Here is an 18,209-nt window from a genome sequence, read left to right as displayed (position 1 = left end):
CGTTTATGTAGGCTAGGAAAAGCCAGAAAGCTTGAAAACAGGTGTCGCCATCAGTGGCTGATTTCACAAGTGAGCTGCGGGCTTCAACATAATTTTTTTTGGTGCTGATCCCAGAGACTAGGCTACACTGCCATAAGCGTGAAAACAGAGTCATTTCGGTCTTAAAGGGCAACTGCAGCACTATTTTGAGAATTTCGCGATATTGAAGGATTCAAATCTATGTAGGCTGTAGGTAAAGCATGCCAAGTGTCTTTGCACTAGCATATAAAAATAGTGACTTAATCGACGATTGAAATTTTTGCTTCTCCTCAATGCAACGAAGGAGTGCAGAGAAATTCAGCGTGACGTCACGGAAGGTATGATTTCAAATTACCGCTGTCGTCAGCCACACCCTGCCCTGACTCGTTAGACGCGGCCAAACAACTCTAGGCAGGGTTCTCCTTCGATGGCGTTGGTTTTTTCCTTCGAAGCAGGCGTTTGTGCGTTGGAAATGTACAGATACCTTCGTTGACGTCATCACGCGCCCCCCACTTGACGTTGTGCGCTACGGAGAAGCTTGAATGGCGTCCAGATTTTAATCGGTGGTTACTTCACTATTTCAAGTGCTAGCCCGAAAAGACTTCGCATGCTTTACCTGCAGGTTTCACAAATTCGACCCTTTTAAGCTTGTTGATTTCTAAAACCTATGCAGTTTCCCTTTAAGGTCTCAAGTTTGAATCGAATGGCGAGAAAATTTTGTCAGCAATAAAAGCGCCTGTTACGTCGGACAAACGTCAACATAATAAAAAATTGCCGACGATTACGTTACTTCTTAGTGCGAAATTTGAGATCAGCTCATCAGCTGTTTCAGCTTTTCGATGGATTGAGGCAAAGAATTCGAGCAAGGCATGTATGTACAATTACAGACAACTTGTTATTTTTCACACATATTCCTTCTTCAAGAAACACCCCACTAACAGTTCTTGACTGTCATGAAAGAAGTTTTGTGGACGGAGAAATAGGTGGATATATGCTCGACTTGCTGCACCAATGCCTGGTTCTCAAAGACGAGGTCCCCCCCCTCCCCCTCTCCCCCCCCCCCCCCCCCCCACTGGCGCACCGGTTTCTAAGGAGGGGAGGAGGTTGCGCTTTTATTTTCTCCTTTCCAACCTCCCGCTCCATTGCTTTCGCAGCTTAAAGGGTGTCTACTGCTAGTTACAACGGACAACGGCGATGCCGCGAAACGCAGAAACGGGTGCCTAAGAGCTGCGCTCTAAAAAACTACAGAGAATGTTTACTACATTCGAATCGGAGCGAAAGCACGTATTTGTGCTGCGTAGAACACGACGGTGAGCAGGCAGTGCCGCGGGATCGAGCAGATGGAAGTTGATGACGACGCTCTCCAATGCCCAGCGCGAGAGTTTGGTGCAGTTTAACACGAGGCGTGTTGGTGGTGGTGGTAGTGAAAACATTTACTTAATTAAAAGGAGAGGTGTTGGGGGTCGTGACCTGAAGGGTAACGCGCTTACAACCACTAGGTGGGATGCCTAGTCAGGCACTCCATTGGCGGTTGCCGCAGCCCGGGCGCGCTCCGTTAAGACCCTTTAGGCCTCGAGGGTGCAGCAGCCGGACAGGGTCGCCTCCCAGTCCTCTCGGGTGGCGTTTGGAATGGGGGGTAGAGATGGGTTCTGCTGTCAGGCCCATACCATGTGGTGTGGGCAAGTCGAAGAAGAACTAAGGTTAGACAGATAAGATAAAGCAGTGGTCTTAAGAGTGCTCAGTGGCCTTCTATGGATGTTCGCTGCAGAAAAAATGCGTACCAAGCTGCCAAGATTTCAACTCGTAGTAAGCAGTATAAAGTGCCCTACGTGAATGCGGCAAGCAACCGCGTGAAGCCGCACATTCAGCTCGCTTTACAGTGCACATCTCAGATCCCCCTTGGAGTGAGTTGAGAAGCATGGACAGTTTAACTGGAATAAAAAATATGACCCATATCGTCTCGTTGTGCCCCTTCCGCTCACGCATTTGTCTCTCTCCTTATCATCGATTAATCTTCGCAGAAGCACGGTGATCCGGTTCGGCGTCGGCAACAACAGGGAGCGGGTGCTTGTGTCCCATTCGATGTCAGCGTCTTCGGCCATTTCGAGTTTCTGCGCTGATGGCGGCTCAGCTGCCCAGCTATCCGCGCGAGAAGCTGAGGAAGACCAGGTACGCTTCGTAATTGCTACCTTGTCGGGCGCATTGTGCCTTGCTCACCTGTTGTATGGTATGATTGTCTGCTCGCGTGCGCTATTTCACGCGCCCGCTTTATCACGCATATGCCTTAGAGCTTGTTTGTGTTTGGATGTGTGCATTAATACCTCGTGGAGCTCATTGTATCGCGGTATTTTACGGGGGCGCCTAAGAAGTGCTGTCTGGGGCTGTAACCCTGGCTTTTCTCTCGCGACGGAGTGTTTCACTAAAGGACACTGTCCTTTAGTAAAACGCATACAGTGGTGTATTTAGTGATTTTTATTTGCGGAAACAGATTCGGACTGGCAAAGAAAATAATTCGGCATAAACATGTTTTTATTGCAGTATAAAGGTGCTATTCCTTGCCTGCGCGAGCGTGCGGTGGCCGTGACTTCTTAGTTTTTAAGCAGTTGATGTTATTCTTGAACAAAAAAAAACGATGTTCATAAATACTTGCAGAAATTTTCAGTTTTTTCTCAGTAGGCCGGCACAATGCGCATCGGAATGGGTTAAACACTCTTCCTTTACAAACGCTAATCTCTGTTCATCGTTTAGCCCCAAGCTGAGGGGCACACAAGCTCAACCTTGACGGCATAAATGTCCTCTCACCGTTCCGTCGGCAAATGCCTCATCGTGGCATTGTGCTTTCCGAGCGATGTGGCGAGACATTCGTAGCGCGCAGAATGCTACGCGCTGCGGCCGATAACCTCAGAAATCTTCGCCGTCGTTCGAGAACCTTCTACAGTCCGCGCTGCACCTGTGCCTTTCGAGGTGCGGCTGTTCCTTTAATGTGCGCCCGGCTGGATTAGATTCACACGGAAAGTTTTGAAAAGATGCGTGCTATATTTGTCCTTAGGTTCGGCTTTATGCCCGCGGCCTCAGGGTCTCCGCGGTTTCAGGGTGGTGTAGCACCCTGAAACATCGTAGGATGTTTAAATAAACTGATTTGATTTGAGAATGACATACCTGACATACAAGAGGGACATACCTTGACGAAGAAAAAATTTGCTGAGTGACGTCTATTTTTAATGCCTATTAATTAGTTAGCACGAGAATTTTAGCCAGAAAAAGCGATCTTTTTCTGGTATTGGCTGTAGGTTAGCTGTGGCTATCAGTCCTGATACGGAAGTTCGCCGTTAAACCCGCGTATATCGAATTCGAAAAAGATCGCTAAGTCGATATAAAAATGGCAAAAAGTTGGAGGACGCCTAATTACTGTTAGCTGTGAGAATTCGGTAGCCTACGAACCTCCTTGAGAGCGTGCCAACTCAGGTAGCGCATTCGTGTGCCCACGCCAGAACCCCCTTCTTCCACGGTAGCCACCCTTTCGGTTCTTCCCCTGCCAGTGACCTTCCGGCCTCAATCTCCTCTCCTATAGAATGGGAGATAGGATTTCTCCCTCTTCACTTTTTCACCTGGCAACCTTGTCAGGTGGCACCTAGCTCTTCCTTGTGCACAGTGCTACACGCCTGTTGGTGGCAAAGTGTGACACTGCCGGTGTGTGTGCGGACATGGGGCTGTCATGCTATCGCGCAGATATGCTTATTGATAACGTACAGGTAAGAATACATTGCACTCACGCTATTGACGCGCTTCATGCAGTGACGTGCCGCCCACTGACGTGCTATGAGCGCATCGCTCGCTAGGGTCAGTAGGCATAGCCTGCATTGCATCGAAGCCGCAGTGGACAGTGGTCCGGAAGTAGCCACTATCTATCATAAGATTCCGAGACCTTTTACCAGTGCGATATAAACAGAATAACGACTCATTAAAATTAAAGCAATTTGTTTTCGCAACGCCTTCGGCAGAGTCATGCTTCAGTTAGCTTGGTTCGCCTCACTGCGTGAGAGCAATGTGGCGTGAGCGCAAGTGATCGAAGGCCACCGTTAAGCACACTAAGCACACCCCACCCTTAAGCACACCCCACAGCAGCTGCCCAGGGCTGGACAGCTGACTATTCTCTGTGAGCGACATGTAATCGAGCAGCGCTGTTAGGAGAAGCGCCACTTACAGGGGCAACACGAGCAGTTCTATATATCGAACGACTAGAGAAATTGGAGGTCCATATACTGCGCCACAATCCTAAACTCTCGCATAGAATTTTCAAGGCGATAATCTGTGTTCGATATAGCCGATAATTCCAAATATCAAGTTTCGATATACTGTCCGGGTTCGACTATATAAGGAGGTGAACAATTAGATAGGACAAAAGAAACGGCGTGGTTCTAGATACCTTTTAAGGATATGGTGAAGTTCGTGTGAGCAGGGTCCTAAATGGCACAAGCATATCCTTACCTTGTGCGACCGAATTTTTTCGTTCTTGTTCTTGGCTATTCACGCTGAACGTCGTCCTCTAATTGACTAGTTGATGCCAAAATGGGCGCCGGAAAAGAAGCCAGAATTTCCGTCATAATTATCTTTACATATAAAAAAAAAACATTTGAAGGGAAATCCTCGTGATGGAACATTAGTTTTAGTGTCAAGTTTTGTTGAAGTCATGTTGTGTAAGGCCATTATTGTCATATGTAAGGACAAAGTGGCCGATGTGAATCATTAGCAGATATTGAATAGGTCACACGCCGCATTGGACCATCGTTCATGTGAGCGATTGCTCGTCGGGCCTTCCTGTGTGTTGGCGCATAGACGGATGCGGACAGGTGGACAAAAGATTTGCCCTTCTGCTCAACACAGGATAAGAACCTGTACCCGTTTGGTGAGCCCGGACCCGTGGACGCTCTAAGCCAACTGCTGAAGCTGTGTGGCCAGAGGTCTCCGGTTACCTTTGAAGATGCGCTGCGGCTCAGGTGAGTGGCTGAACACAAAGGCACCTTTGCGTAACCAGAAGCGTCGGACAGTGGAGCCGTACAGACCATGAAGGTGTTTATTTGAATGATCATTGCCGCCGGTTGCAACAAAGTCTACTCGCGCTACACACGGCACCACCTCGCGAAAAGGTCAGACGAGCTAACTGAGGGTACAGTTGGTTTTCAACTTTTGAGAAAAAAGGAAGGCCGGCTTTCGCATGAATGCTGCGAATGCTCCAGATGGAAAACAGAGGCTGGAAGTGGTTCCATACTTGCGCAAGGTCTCCCGAAACTTGAAGAAGGTGGCTAAGCGGTTTAATGTTCCGACTGTCTTCGGCCTCCAAGAAGCGGTGGTTGGTTTATGGGTTTTAACGTCCCAAAGCGACTAAGGCTATGAGAGACGCCGTAGTGAAGGGCTCCGGAAATTTCGACCACCTGGGGTTCTTTAATGTGCACTGACATCGCACAGTACACGGGCCTTTAGAATTTCGCCTTCATCGAAATTCAACCGCTGCAGCCTGGATCGAACCCGCGTCTTTCGGGTCAGCAGCCGAGCAACTTAACTGCTGAGCCACTGCGGCGGCCTCCAAGAAGCTTGCTCAGCCGAACAGTCGCATCAATTGCGATGATCGAAGGCAAATGCGGTAACAAGATGCAAGAAAAGTGTTTTGCGGACTGTGCTACCAACGCCGTGTACGAGATCCCCTTGTCCTGCGGTAAATCGTACATCGGCCAGACGGTACGATGTGTGAGTGACCGACTCAAGGAGCATACAAAAGATCTTGCCAATAATGAACGCACGCACCGTGTTGGCCACTGCATTGCTTGTGCCGACTGGCCACCGCGTTTCCGTTGCGCAGGAATCCTGGGCAGAAGTAGGCAAAAAAACCGTTCGCGACACACTGGAGGCTTATCTCATCAGAAAAGCCGAACAAGACTGTGTCAGTGATAATTTCCTTGCTCTGTATGAAGGGGGGATAAATTTTCTTTCACACCTCACCTGTTAACTTCCTGCTTGCTCATTTCAAAGATCCACTGTAAGGTGGCGTCTGCGCAGGTCAGCGAACATATATATGCTTTGATCTTTCATTAAATAGATCAATTGTGAGTAGTGCTCATGTTTCGTCCTGTGTGTTTTTTATTTTGCATGCTGTGTGTTTTGCACTAAATGAGGTGAATATCATCGCGAAAAGATACTAACGTTTACGTGCAAGCAACGACAGGGACAAATAAAGAGATTGCACGTAATGGATCAAGATAAAAGAACTCTTTTGTCCAACGAACGACGCAGCTGGGATGCCTGGCAGCAGCGCATAAACTTGCCGCCGACGATTACGGTCGTGGTCATTGGCATGAGCGTGAAACTTCCGTGTGAGGATGGCTTACAATGTTTTTTTTGATGATTAGCTAGCTTTATTTTTGAAGTATTCGTAATCGATACAGCGCTGTTAAATGTTTATTTCAACGCCGGTTGCACGGAATGATATATGGTCAGCTTATTTTAATCGCACAATCATGAACTGGGCGAAGTTAGAAGAGTCTGCTCTGCAGTCTTCATCGCTAAACAATTAACTGATTAGCATCCACTCATGCGCAGTCATATGGAACGCAGGAAACCTTGTAGCTGTAGTGCTGCGCTTGGGTGCGTGTTAATGACTAACTAACTGCATCCTTTTTAAAAATATACACCTTATGGCATTCCTCCAAAATTATTGGGCTAAGCCGACATAGAGGATATATACGAAAATGTTCGGTGGGCCACGCCTGCATAGCTGCACGCTTTGTAACCTGATTCAATGTGGTCTCTACTGCTTTTGAGGTGTCGTTTGTTTTCATATAATTAACATACCGATGCCCCAGATGTTTTGCCTTTTCACGCATTTCTTACGGTGCATTATGGCTTAACGCGAAAGCATCAATAGTTTCATTACGAGAAAAGCCGGCGGCGTGTGTGTGTGTTTGCTTGCGAATGGTACAGAAAATCGCAGCGATGGCAAGAAAAACAGGGTGACGTCATCAAGCGGCCGTATGACGCGCGCAGCAAGCGGAGCACCGCCACCTCTGGCAAACCTGCACATATTGTTCGTCTATATATACTGGCCACTGACCAACTTCGATGCGGATTAGTTTCTCGACATTAGTTCCAAGTGGTGCAGCTGTTTGCTGTACAGCGTTCAGGGTGGTATCGATACTTAGTGTAAAACATAAAAAGGAATGAATTTAGCGCATGAGACAGCCAGAGGCGCGTTTTTTGAGTCTGGGCCGGGTCTTATCCGTTAGCGGGAGCCAGCTTTCGCGCGCCTTTAAAAACAGAGAAAAGGGCGTGGCTTCGAGAGGGGCTAGGCTTGAGGAGGCTAGCTGCATGACGTAACGCTACAACTTTGGCGAGGAGACGAGTCGGCGGTTTTTCTTTGCGCATTGCTTCGTTCCTCTATCCTGGAATGCTGCAGCCGGTAACGCGTACCTCCTCACTCACCGCTATGCAGCGAGAAGTGTCTGTCTTCCCGAAAGGTGGGGGAAGGCTGCTCGGCCGACGTGTACCTCATCAGGCGAGCGGACGCCGACGACAGCGCCATCAAGGTGGTCCGCGTAGGCGGCGAGTGGATAGCAGGCGCCGAGAAGCCCCTGTCGGTCGGAGGAGCTATCCCAGAGGTGGTCATCGCAAGGTAAACACGTTCTTAAATAGCCTTCGTAAGCATGAAATGCTTTTAATTCCCATCGTGCGCGAACCCAGGCGAACATCGGAAAGCGCGGTGAACTAGAGGCGGAACATGAGGTGAAACACGAAGTTGAACAAGGAGCCGAACATGAAGCCCAACCTCTCTCATACATTCCGAATTTTCCCGTCCGAATGGTATTGCAGTTGAAAGACTTCCTAGGGCGATTAAACTTCTCATCAATGCGTTTATCCAGGGTTAGTTACTGTGTTCTTCTACGATTTATTCTTTGCGATTGCGCAGTTTGTGAATTTGCACTCAATCCATGCCTTCTTCTTTTTTAGGCATGCTCACCGTGACATCGCTGGGCGGGGGTCACGTGAGCATCTGGAAGGGCTCTCGCCGGACGGTTTCTTTTGCGGTGTTGCCACAGGGTAGCTTCAGGCCCTTTTCACATGCATGCGATTTTCGCCTGGACGCTGCGAATTCAGTCGGTCTGAGACTGGGGATGGTTGTCGGTCTAACCGCAGACGGCTTGCGATCGAGTTCCGTCCAGTTGCTATTCAGTTGCAGCGTCGATGTGTTCGCTTTGCGACTGACCAATGGGAGCGCCGAGATGACGTGCGACATGGGGTCACGTGGGAGCTGTTGCCGCGACGGCAGCAAAACTGTTTATTTTAATCAAAATATACGAAATATTGTCTTGCATCTAAAACTACGCTGGTTATAACATCATCAACGCATTCCGTGTAGCGTTTCTGCAGCGTTTAATCAAGGGTTGCCTATGCAAACATCAAGTAACCTTGCGAGTACCTCCGACCGAATTCGCTGGGTACGCGTCGCATGTGAAAGCACTGAGCGAAAATCGCACTGCGGTGTCACCAACTGGGCCGAATATTTTCATTCTAGTCGTAGTGGCCTCACGCGGACGGCGTGGTCAAATGCAGCGCTCGCTCGATTGACATCACGGCGCTGATCACATGGTGACCAGCGAAATGAAGCTGCTCATCATTCGACAACACCTGCTGCTGCTCGAACGCCGATAGATACAGAGGGAATGGTAACTTATCAGCTTCGCTCTAACCAAAAAAGAAACTTTAACATGCCATTGCCATGAGCGGGATTCGAACCAGCGCCGGCGCAAACAGAGCAGCTTTGTTTCCCGACGCCCTAGTCCTCTTGACCTTCGCCGCGCTGGACCACTCGACCGTCGCCGCACTACGCCACGTGGCCATCACCGTAGCCTCCTACGCACAGTGTACAAACAGGCAGTCTCCAGCGCTACTTGTTCGAAGTTGTCGCGTTCCTCGCATCATTCATTTGTTCGCTACGCGCTTTCAAACACTCGAGGTCAGCAGCGCTGCCGTCTGGGCTGTGAATTAGGGCCGTTCATTAGAGCCGGACATCAGAGCCGGACGAGTCAAGAGATAGTCTTGCCTGAGTCGCCTACGGCACCTGGAATAGAGGCGACACACCAATGTGAGAAGGCTACCAAAGCGGCAGAACGCGTCACGAATACCGATGAGCGAGTGAGCGTTATGGTGCTCCGCTGCTGACCGAAATACGCGGGTTCGATCCTGGCCGCGCCGGTCCCATTTCGATGAAGGCGAAATGCAAGATATCCGTGTACTGTGCGGTGGCAGTGCACGCAGTATGCCTAGATGGTCGAAATTATCCGGAGACGGCGTCCCTCATAGGCTGAGCCGCTTTGGGATGTTAAACCCAATAAACCGTAAACCAAGAGCGGGCGAGAAAAATGGAGCGTCAAATAGATAGCGTAATGTGCATTGGTTTGGCTTCCAGAAGCGACACATGGGCTATGAGGGACGCCGTTGTGGAGGGCTCCGGATTGATTTAGGCCATCTGGGGTTTTCTGAGGGCGCATTTTGTGTTTCGTCTCCGTAGTAACGGGGCCGCAGAGGCCGTGATTGAACCCGAGTCATCTGGCTGAGTAGACCAGCGCCCTAAGCACTAAGCCACCGCGTCGGATTTCACGCAAAAACATCTGGAGCCGCTGAACGCGCCGCCGGATGCGATAAAGACAAACGGCTGAATGCCTGGCACATAAAGCTCCAAAAGCGTTGTAGGAAGCCTTGTGCGCTGTGAAGCTATGCGGATCGGCGGATCGCAGATGCGCTTCCAACCGTGAAAGCATTCACGGAAAATACCATGCGTGCTGCCCAGCTCGAAGAACGGAAGCGGGCGAAGGCGTGAGCGCGTTCAGCAGCTCAGTGCAATCGCCAGTACCTGCGTGCAGCTATAGCACGATCGATGAGGCGTCGTAGAATGCGCTGCTTTCATTGCTTTCTTTTTTTATCCTGCGCTCTGTTCTCGACAATGTCTGACCAGTATACATGGCCGGCGGGGTTGTCCTTCACGTACGGTTTAACCTTTGGTGACTTTTATGTTCATGCTTTCACTGCTTCGTGCTCCGTTATTCCACTGCCTGATAGGTAACGCATGTCGTTGTCATCGTACATTGTTTTTCTTTTTCAGAGAACTGAGCAACCTACGCTTCAACCCGACCAACCAGTCGTCCAACTTCATCGAGCTTAGAGGGTAAGCTGTTCCAGTAGTTTAGCGTTAAGCTGTTTAACTCCGCGCGTGGCGACTGCGCGTCCTACACTTTGTTAATGTATGCGTCGCAGGAGGCAGTTGAACAGGTTATATCTATGCTTCGCGCTCCATATGTGCGTTGCTTACGGAGCCTTTACGTTATTGGCGTGTGCAAAGCTCACCCGCCAGAGGACTCAAGAGGCTGCACTTGTTGCGCGGAAGCTGTTCTGTGGCCAAGGCTGGTCGAACGGGGCGTTCTTGTATCAGTGATTTTCACTTTGTAATTTATTTCTTGCATTGAACTAAACAGATGCCACGGATGTTTTTTTCTCCTGGGGTTATGCTTCTCAGGACAGCATACGCATGTACATTTTTCTCCGCCATCATTCCGTAATGCCTTTTAGCACGGAAGTTCTGTGTTTTTCTCTTCGACTGTAATATTAATCAGTCGGGCCGGCAGCGCTAAGGCGGAAGAGGCTGTTTTTGAGCGGACAAATTTCCAAGCTGCCGTTTTGTCTTTGGACTCGATATGGTGACTCCACTGTACTGCTATGGAGCACGATTTCACAGGTGTGCATAGTTCTCTGTCTTGGCGGCAGGGAATTCAGTCCACTTTCCCTGAGGGCATGCGGAAAATAGAAGGATGTGATCCCGATCAACACCGTGGGAGTGTAGCCTGTAGTCATTTCGTGCCTTCCCCTGACATTTTTCGCTCCACGGAAGAGTTGTGGACCACACAATGCGAGGACGCCGTATACGAAACGTGCCTTCGTTACGCAATACTGGCGTCGTTGGTTTCTGAGGGATTGTAGAGCGACAGGGTCTGGAAAGGGGTAGTTGATATAAGAAAGTGGGCTCTTGAGCAAGAAAAGGTCAGTGCGCACCGAAAAGAGTAAGGGAATGATTCTGAGAAGTAGGCTGTTATGCTGGATTTTTCGGAGGTGGCGAATATGCTCGCTGGAGAGGCTTGGCTGGTAAGAAGCCATGAACATGAAAGTAAGTCTGCATGCTTGCCGTTTTGTAGAGAATGACACAGCCAGCGGCTGGTCGACTTGAATAGGGGATCGCAGGTTCATCACAGAACAGCGTTAAGCGCGAGAGTCTTCTCTCTCTCGCAGTGTGCACTGTGTCCAAGGGCCCTACGCTGTTGAACTGATCAGGAGCTGGAAAAAGTACGACGCGCAGTTCTGCTCCGAAAATGAAAATCCTGGTAAGTTGTGCGCTTTCGCGCAGTCGAACGTTCGTTCACACGGGCGCAGCTCATCGTGCCGGACGTGTGTAAGTCGCGGTTCATGCATCCACGCTGGTGGGGCATTTCTTAATCTATTCACTCTCAAAATTTTGAAGCTACTAAGAAATCTATATCTCTAGTACAACTGAGAAACGTGTGATCCATTTTCATCATCATCATCAGCCTGATTGCGCCCACTGCAGGGCAAAGGCCTCTCCCATGTCTCTCTAATTAACCCTGTCCTTCGCTAGTTGCGGCCACTGTATTCTCGCAAATTTCTTAATCTCATCCGCCCACCTAACTTTCTGCCACCGCCTGCTACGCTTGCCTTCTCTAGGAATCCACTCTGTTACCCTTAAGGACCAGCGGTTATTTTGCCTTCGCATTACATGCCCTGCCCAAGCCCACTTCTTCCTCTTGATTTCGACTAGGATGTAATTAAGCAGCGTTTGTTCTCTCACCCACTCCGCCCGCTTCCGATCTCTTAACGTTACACCTATCATTTTTCATAGCTCGCTGCATTGTCCTTAGTTTAAGCTGAACCCTCTTTGTTAGCCTCCACGTTTCTGCCCCATAGGTGAGTACCGGTTAGATACAGCTGTTGTATACTTTTCTCTTGAGGGATTTTGTGAACTGCCATTCATGATCTGAGAGAACCTTCCATATGCGCTCCATCCCATTATTATTCTTCTAGTTATTTCCCTCTCATGATCCGGATCAGCTGTCACTACCTGCCCTAAATAGACACATTCTCTTACTACTTTCAGCCCCTCGCCACCAATTGCGAACTGCTATTCTGTTACTTGACTGTTGAATATTACTTTGGTTTTCTGCATGTAATTTTTAGCCCCACCGTTCTGCGCTGCTGTCTAATTCATTGATCATGCTTTGCAGTTCATGTCCTGAGTGACTTAGCAAGGCAATGTCATCAGCGAATCTCAGATTACTGAGGTATTCCCCATTAACTCTTATCCCCAACTGTTCACATTGCAGGCCCTGGGATACCTCCTGCAAACAGGCAGTGAATAGCATAGGCGAGATCCTGTCTTCCTGCCGGACACAGTTCCTTATTGGAACTTTTATTGCTGACTTTATGGAGAACAATTGTAGCTGTGCAATCGTTATGAATATCTTCCAATATTTTCACATAACACTCTTCCACACCCTGATTCCGCAATGCCTGCATGACTGCTGAGGTTTCTACTGAGTCGAATGGTTTCTCGTAATCAATGAACGCTTAATATCGGGGCTGGTTATATTCTGCGCATTTCTCTATCACATATTTTACGTCGCTGAAAATTAGATTCTCTCATTTTTTGCAATATGAAACGATGATTAGTATAGTACACGAAAGCCGTTTTTTCGCACCACTTACGCCACCGGGTGGACACCTATCGAGAGTCAGGTGTCTCACAGTTCAAATCGGTGCAATTTTAATACTCGTATTTTTGTGCGTCTTTATTTTCAGAACTATGAGGCCGTCGATTGTTTTAACTGCGCCTTCTGGTAGAATTCTCTCAACGCGTCCCTGTTCCGCGATCTTGGGCGCCAAATTTCTAACTCAATCGATCTGATTGCTCATTCCACGCAGTGAATACCGACCTAAACTCCACCCAGGTTCACTTAAGCGGCGCTTACATGACGGGGTTGAGTTGCGGAGTTGAGTTGAAAACCGGTTACTGGGTTCATGTGAACACCGCAGAGTCGGGTCCGGGAGTCGAGGGAGCGAGTCCAGTGAACTCCGCTGCAGGGGATGGGTTGACTCTCTCGACCCCAACGGCAGCTAGCATGTAAACCGGACCGTGTCGAAGAGTCGGGTTAGTGGGAGGGGAAAGGATAAACTCGAACCTGTCTTTACGCTTGCGCCCTCGCGCCTCCGAGACAGTGATACAGTGCCGCAATCTTGGAGGCTGCCACTGCCCTCTCCCTCTGCGCTGCTCGACGCTTGGTGTCGCTGCAGTTTAATCGGTCTCGATTCCCCAAAATCGAGTTCATGTAAACACGCAGTCATCGAGTTGGGATGACCTAGCTCAACTGGATCCCTTGAGTCGACCAACCACTGTCGGGTTCATGTAAACGAGGCTTTAGTGGTCGCAAATTGCATCTCGTTTGCTAACATGGCAGCGAACTGAAGCTGACAGCTGTTTCTATTTCTCTTTTGGTTACCGTGATCGAAGAAGTGTCACACGCAGCAGATGCCTCACACGATCGAGGAGTATCGCGGTACTCGTGAATAGGCTGCGTGTCTAATTTTGCGGACTGTGTTGAAATTGGGAGGCAGGTATCTTTGGACATGATCTCGCAACATCATAGGTCATAACTGCGAACGCATATTAGCTTGCAATACAAGCATGCTGGCTAACTGCAGGTGCTTAAATGGCTTAACTTGAAACAACGCGAACGACGGTACACTTCGGACAGGCGCCACCAACGCTGACTAGCAGTGTAGAGCACAAGATTAATTAGTGAATACCACGGGCGGCACGAGATCCGAAGAGGTCCGATGTCAAGGCGGCGTCCACGGTCATACTTGCAGCACTACGAAGGACGGGACGAGGGAGAACTAGAAGACAGTGTGAGCGCCGACTGGCGGCGTCTCCCTTACTCCGCCCTCATCAAAATGGATTTTGCCTTCCTGCTTTCTCTGTGTTTCTTTTCTTCTTGATCAAGCTTTCAGTGGTTCGTCCTTTCAAGTAGTTCAACTTTATTTCATTAATATCAATAGCATAGCCAACGACATCGACAACTGAGAGTGAAATTGTTCGACGATGATTGTGTCCTGTACAGTATTATACACACTCCTTCAAAACAAGGTTTCTTGATTAAAATAAAAAAAAAACAAATTAGCGGACAGGTGTGAGGAGAGCGGGATGAATATAAACTTCAAGAAAAGTGTTTCTATGACAATAAAAGCCCAGAAAAAGCCCCTTGATTGCAATTACCACGTAAGGGACCAGTTCATTCACTCTGTTGCGACTGATAAGTAGCTAGGCCTAGCTATTATAGTGTCAAATTGGACACTCCTAATAGAAACATAGGCATCGTAGTACGCATTCAATGGCCGCATTTTATGTTTTCCTCTTTTTTTTTAATTCCACCCTTTCCGCACTGCTCTCCTTGTGCCTTTATCTCCCAAACTTCCTTCGCCACGCAAAGTAGCATGCCAGTGATTTTAAAGCGAAAGCCTTTAATGCCTCGTCGTTGTCGACAGAAGGTTGTCAGCAGAGGTTTCACGCTTTTTCTAGTCAGACCAGAAAAAAAAAATCCCTGTGCACGATGGTATTTGATCCACCTTCCTTCCGTTCCGCAGCCGAGCGTGCTATAATGGCTACGCTACTTCCTGCCAACGCATATGTAGTTCTCCTTGTCTAGGACGCTGGAGAGTGTTTGCAGAAAGCCGTCCAATCAGACGGATGACTCTCAAACGCCCTCCAGTGTCTCCAGCATTTAAGGTTCTCAAACAATTGTGTACTTAATTAACATCTTAACCAGACATTAGTGACACAAGCAGCAACACCGCGCTAAAGGCTTTCGCCTCACCGCACTTTAAGTCAACAAAGTGTCCCCCTGAATTTTTTAGACGCCAGCTAAATTCTCTGCTTTTTCACTAAAGGGCTTCTCTCTCTGTCTCTAACATTTGCACTAAGACATTTTGATGAGGTTTGTCTTCTTAGCCGGAAATTAAATGTCTCTACTGCAAGCGTTAAGCTTCAAGTATACCGATCTACCATCGCACCGTTTCTTCAGTACGATTCGACAGTATAGGACCCTTACTATACCAAGGACATTGCTAAACAAGAGAGCATCCAACGCCTTTCTGCTGGGTTTATTTCATCTGATGATCGGTCAGATTCATCAATCGCTGGTATGCTGATCCCGTTCAGTTTGGAGCCCCTTCATGTCCGCCGTCAGGTTCCCAGGCTGAGATGTTCTGTCACAACTTTTTTTTTATTTATTTATTTATAAATACTGCGGTCTTGAACTACAAGACCATCGCAGGTGGGTACATGATTTGTGTAATACCCAAGGACAATGAAAAGGAAATACAGCAGACAAGGCGTCACAGCAACGAAATTAGTACATCACACTGTACTGTATGAAATTCACAACCTCAGAATATATATACTGCAGTCATAGAGCCAAGCATATAATTCAGTAAATCTAAACAAATTACTCATCAACCGAACATTCAAAATTTCTTCACTTGTTGCAGCATCTCCTCAAAATGGGACAAATTATTCTCTTCGACTATATGACCAGCAAGGTTGTTCCATTCGGTAATGGTTCTCGGAAAATAGGAATATTTGTAGCAGTTCGTTCTTGTGGATAAAGGTTTTACGGAAAGAGAATGTCTCAGGCGTGTTGCATAACCACTAGAGTAACTAACAATTTTCGAGATGTCAATGTTGTATTGCCCATGAATTAACTGGAAAAAGAATTTCAAACGACAGATACGGTTTCTATCAGTAACGGATGGTAAGCCACTCTTTTTAATAAGATTAGTCATAGAGGTGCGGCCATACGAATTATAAATAAATCTTACTGCTTTCTTTTGAATCCTTTCTAATTTGTTAATGTTAATCTTAGTATATGGGTCCCAGATCATTACGGCATATTCTAAGATTGGCCGCACAATAGTGTTATACGCAAGGAAACGTGTTTCAGGAGTAGCGAACCGTAGTGCACGCCTCAAGAAGAATATTTTGCGCAGAGCATTTGCCGAGATGGTATCAATATGTTTGTTCCAGGAAAGATTATTGGAAATCCATAGGCCGAGATATTTGTAGCATATTACCTCTGAGAGTGCACTATCGGAAGTACCATACTGGTAGAGAAGAGGATTCCTTTTAAGCGTTATTCTCATATATACTGTTTTATCAAAATTTATCACCATTTGCCACCTATCACACCAGCGCATTACTTTCTGAAAGTCATTATTTAGCCTTATTTGATCTTCACTTGAGTTAATTCGTTCATAGAGGACACAATCATCAGCATATAACTTAACATTAACAGAGAGATCTTGAACGATATCGTTAATATAAATAATAAACAAAAGCGGTCCAAGCACAGATCCTTGGGGAACTCCCGATTCAACTGGAATGCAATGTGAGAGGGCACCATTTAGTGTAACAAACTGGCGCCTGTTTGTCAGGTAAGCCTTAATCCAGGTTATTAGTTTATCGTTTTTTATTACAGAACTCAATTTATATATTAGCTTGTTATGAGAAACCGTATCAAAGGCCTTGCGGAAATCTAAAAATATTACGTCAGTTTGTTTTCCCTCGTTTATGGCTTCTGCAAAATCATGAATTGTTTGTATTAGCTGTGTACATGTCGAATATCCTTTCCTGAAACCATGTTGATCTGATCTGGTTTATCACGGGATTTTTACTGAAACCCACATATCAAGCAAGCAACCACTGTAACGCGCCTCTATTTCGCCAGGACCAATCTGTATCAAACATACTGTATTCTCTTCACAAAGCACCAGTGGTACTGTTTACCCCCACTGATTGCCGAATTTTGGAATGAAAAAAAAAATGTTTAAGATTTGTTACCGCAGCGCTTGTTGTAACCCTATCCTGCTTGAGCAGCGCTGCTTCCTGCAGTATTTGTAAATAAACAAAAAAATGAAGCTACGCCTGTCGTAAAAGAAAATGGATATAAGAGTCCTTTATGTGTTGTCGAGGAAACAGGCACGTGCATATAATTAACAAGCTACTTCGTGGGAGTGAAACAAGTACTGCAGATTATTGTCGGCAAAGTAAAAAATTGTCTAAAAGCTCTGTTCCGAATGGGTGCTACGTAGGCTACGTAGCCAGATAGAGAACGCGCGTAAACGCTCCATATTTGCGCGCTTTCTACATGCTAACAGCGAGGAACGAACGAAACACACGAAGAAAGAAACGCAGAACAAACAAATAATCAATGTGTGAACGGAAAACAGCGTCCGTATTTTTTAATTCACATTGTGCACCAGTTGATCGGAAATGTCGAATGTACTTAGTGTGACCGCTTTTGTTTGAAGTCCGTCCTGTTGGCGGATCATGCAGCGGCATGGCACATTATGGTAGGAATTTTGGCCGCAGGATTTTGTGTTAAGTGCGTGCAGCTAGAACTTAGTAGCATGCCCAGGTATGGCTAGAATACGAACTGGCGCCGCGATATAGTGTAAAGATGACAGTTTAGGTGTCAGCTGTAAAGACTGCGAGGTTTAATAAGGGGATAAATACGTTCTCCCCGCATGACCGCGGCTGACAGAGTTCAGAACCGCCCACTGCACTCCGTAATCGCGAGCACTACAGAGCGCACGACAACCTTGATGGCCTTTGCTCTCAGGGAACAAAGGAACGGCGCTCTGGCTGACACAAACAAGACATTTATTGCTGAACAACAATGAAGCCAGCTATCAACAGAATACGCTAGAAATAGAGGTCGTCGGGCCTACCAGCAAGGTTATGAGCGAACGTTCGTCCACGCTAGGGCAACGGAGAAACTTCAGGCCGGGCGGGTTGAGCTGGCGGGAGAATGTTCCCACCACATGAAAGCTGGGCTAGTTGGTGCTGGGACTCTGGCTGTGACAAGTTAACTAGCGCGAATAAAACAGCGGACGGAGACAGAGAAGCGGACGGGACACACGCTAGGCATGAACTGAAGTTTAATAGACATTCAGAAAGATTCCCAGTTCGCCGAATCACGTCTGCACATGCGCAAGAAACTCAACTATACAAAGATTATCTTTCATAT

At 47.6% G+C, this 18,209-nt stretch overlaps 1 protein-coding gene across 1 annotated transcript in view; it reads left to right on the top strand.

The window, feature by feature from the left end:
- LOC149339510 (uncharacterized) overlaps window positions 1–18,209 on the top strand; it is a 38,128-nt gene that overhangs the window by 6,908 nt on the left and 13,011 nt on the right. The window contains exons 5-9 of the mRNA XM_089550496.1: window positions 2,040–2,187; window positions 4,903–5,015; window positions 7,502–7,681; window positions 10,169–10,231; window positions 11,347–11,438. Of these exons, the coding sequence (XP_089406622.1) occupies window positions 2,040–2,187; window positions 4,903–5,015; window positions 7,502–7,681; window positions 10,169–10,231; window positions 11,347–11,438 (596 nt within the window). The remainder of the gene's footprint in view (window positions 1–2,039; window positions 2,188–4,902; window positions 5,016–7,501; window positions 7,682–10,168; window positions 10,232–11,346; window positions 11,439–18,209) is intronic.

This window comes from Amblyomma mixtum, chromosome 6 (assembly GCF_055824585.1).
Source record: "Amblyomma mixtum isolate Tamu chromosome 6, ASM5582458v1, whole genome shotgun sequence".
Classification (NCBI taxonomy): domain Eukaryota; kingdom Metazoa; phylum Arthropoda; class Arachnida; order Ixodida; family Ixodidae; genus Amblyomma; species Amblyomma mixtum.
Note: the sequence above shows the minus strand (reverse complement) of the source record. Positions and strands in the feature narration are given on the sequence as shown.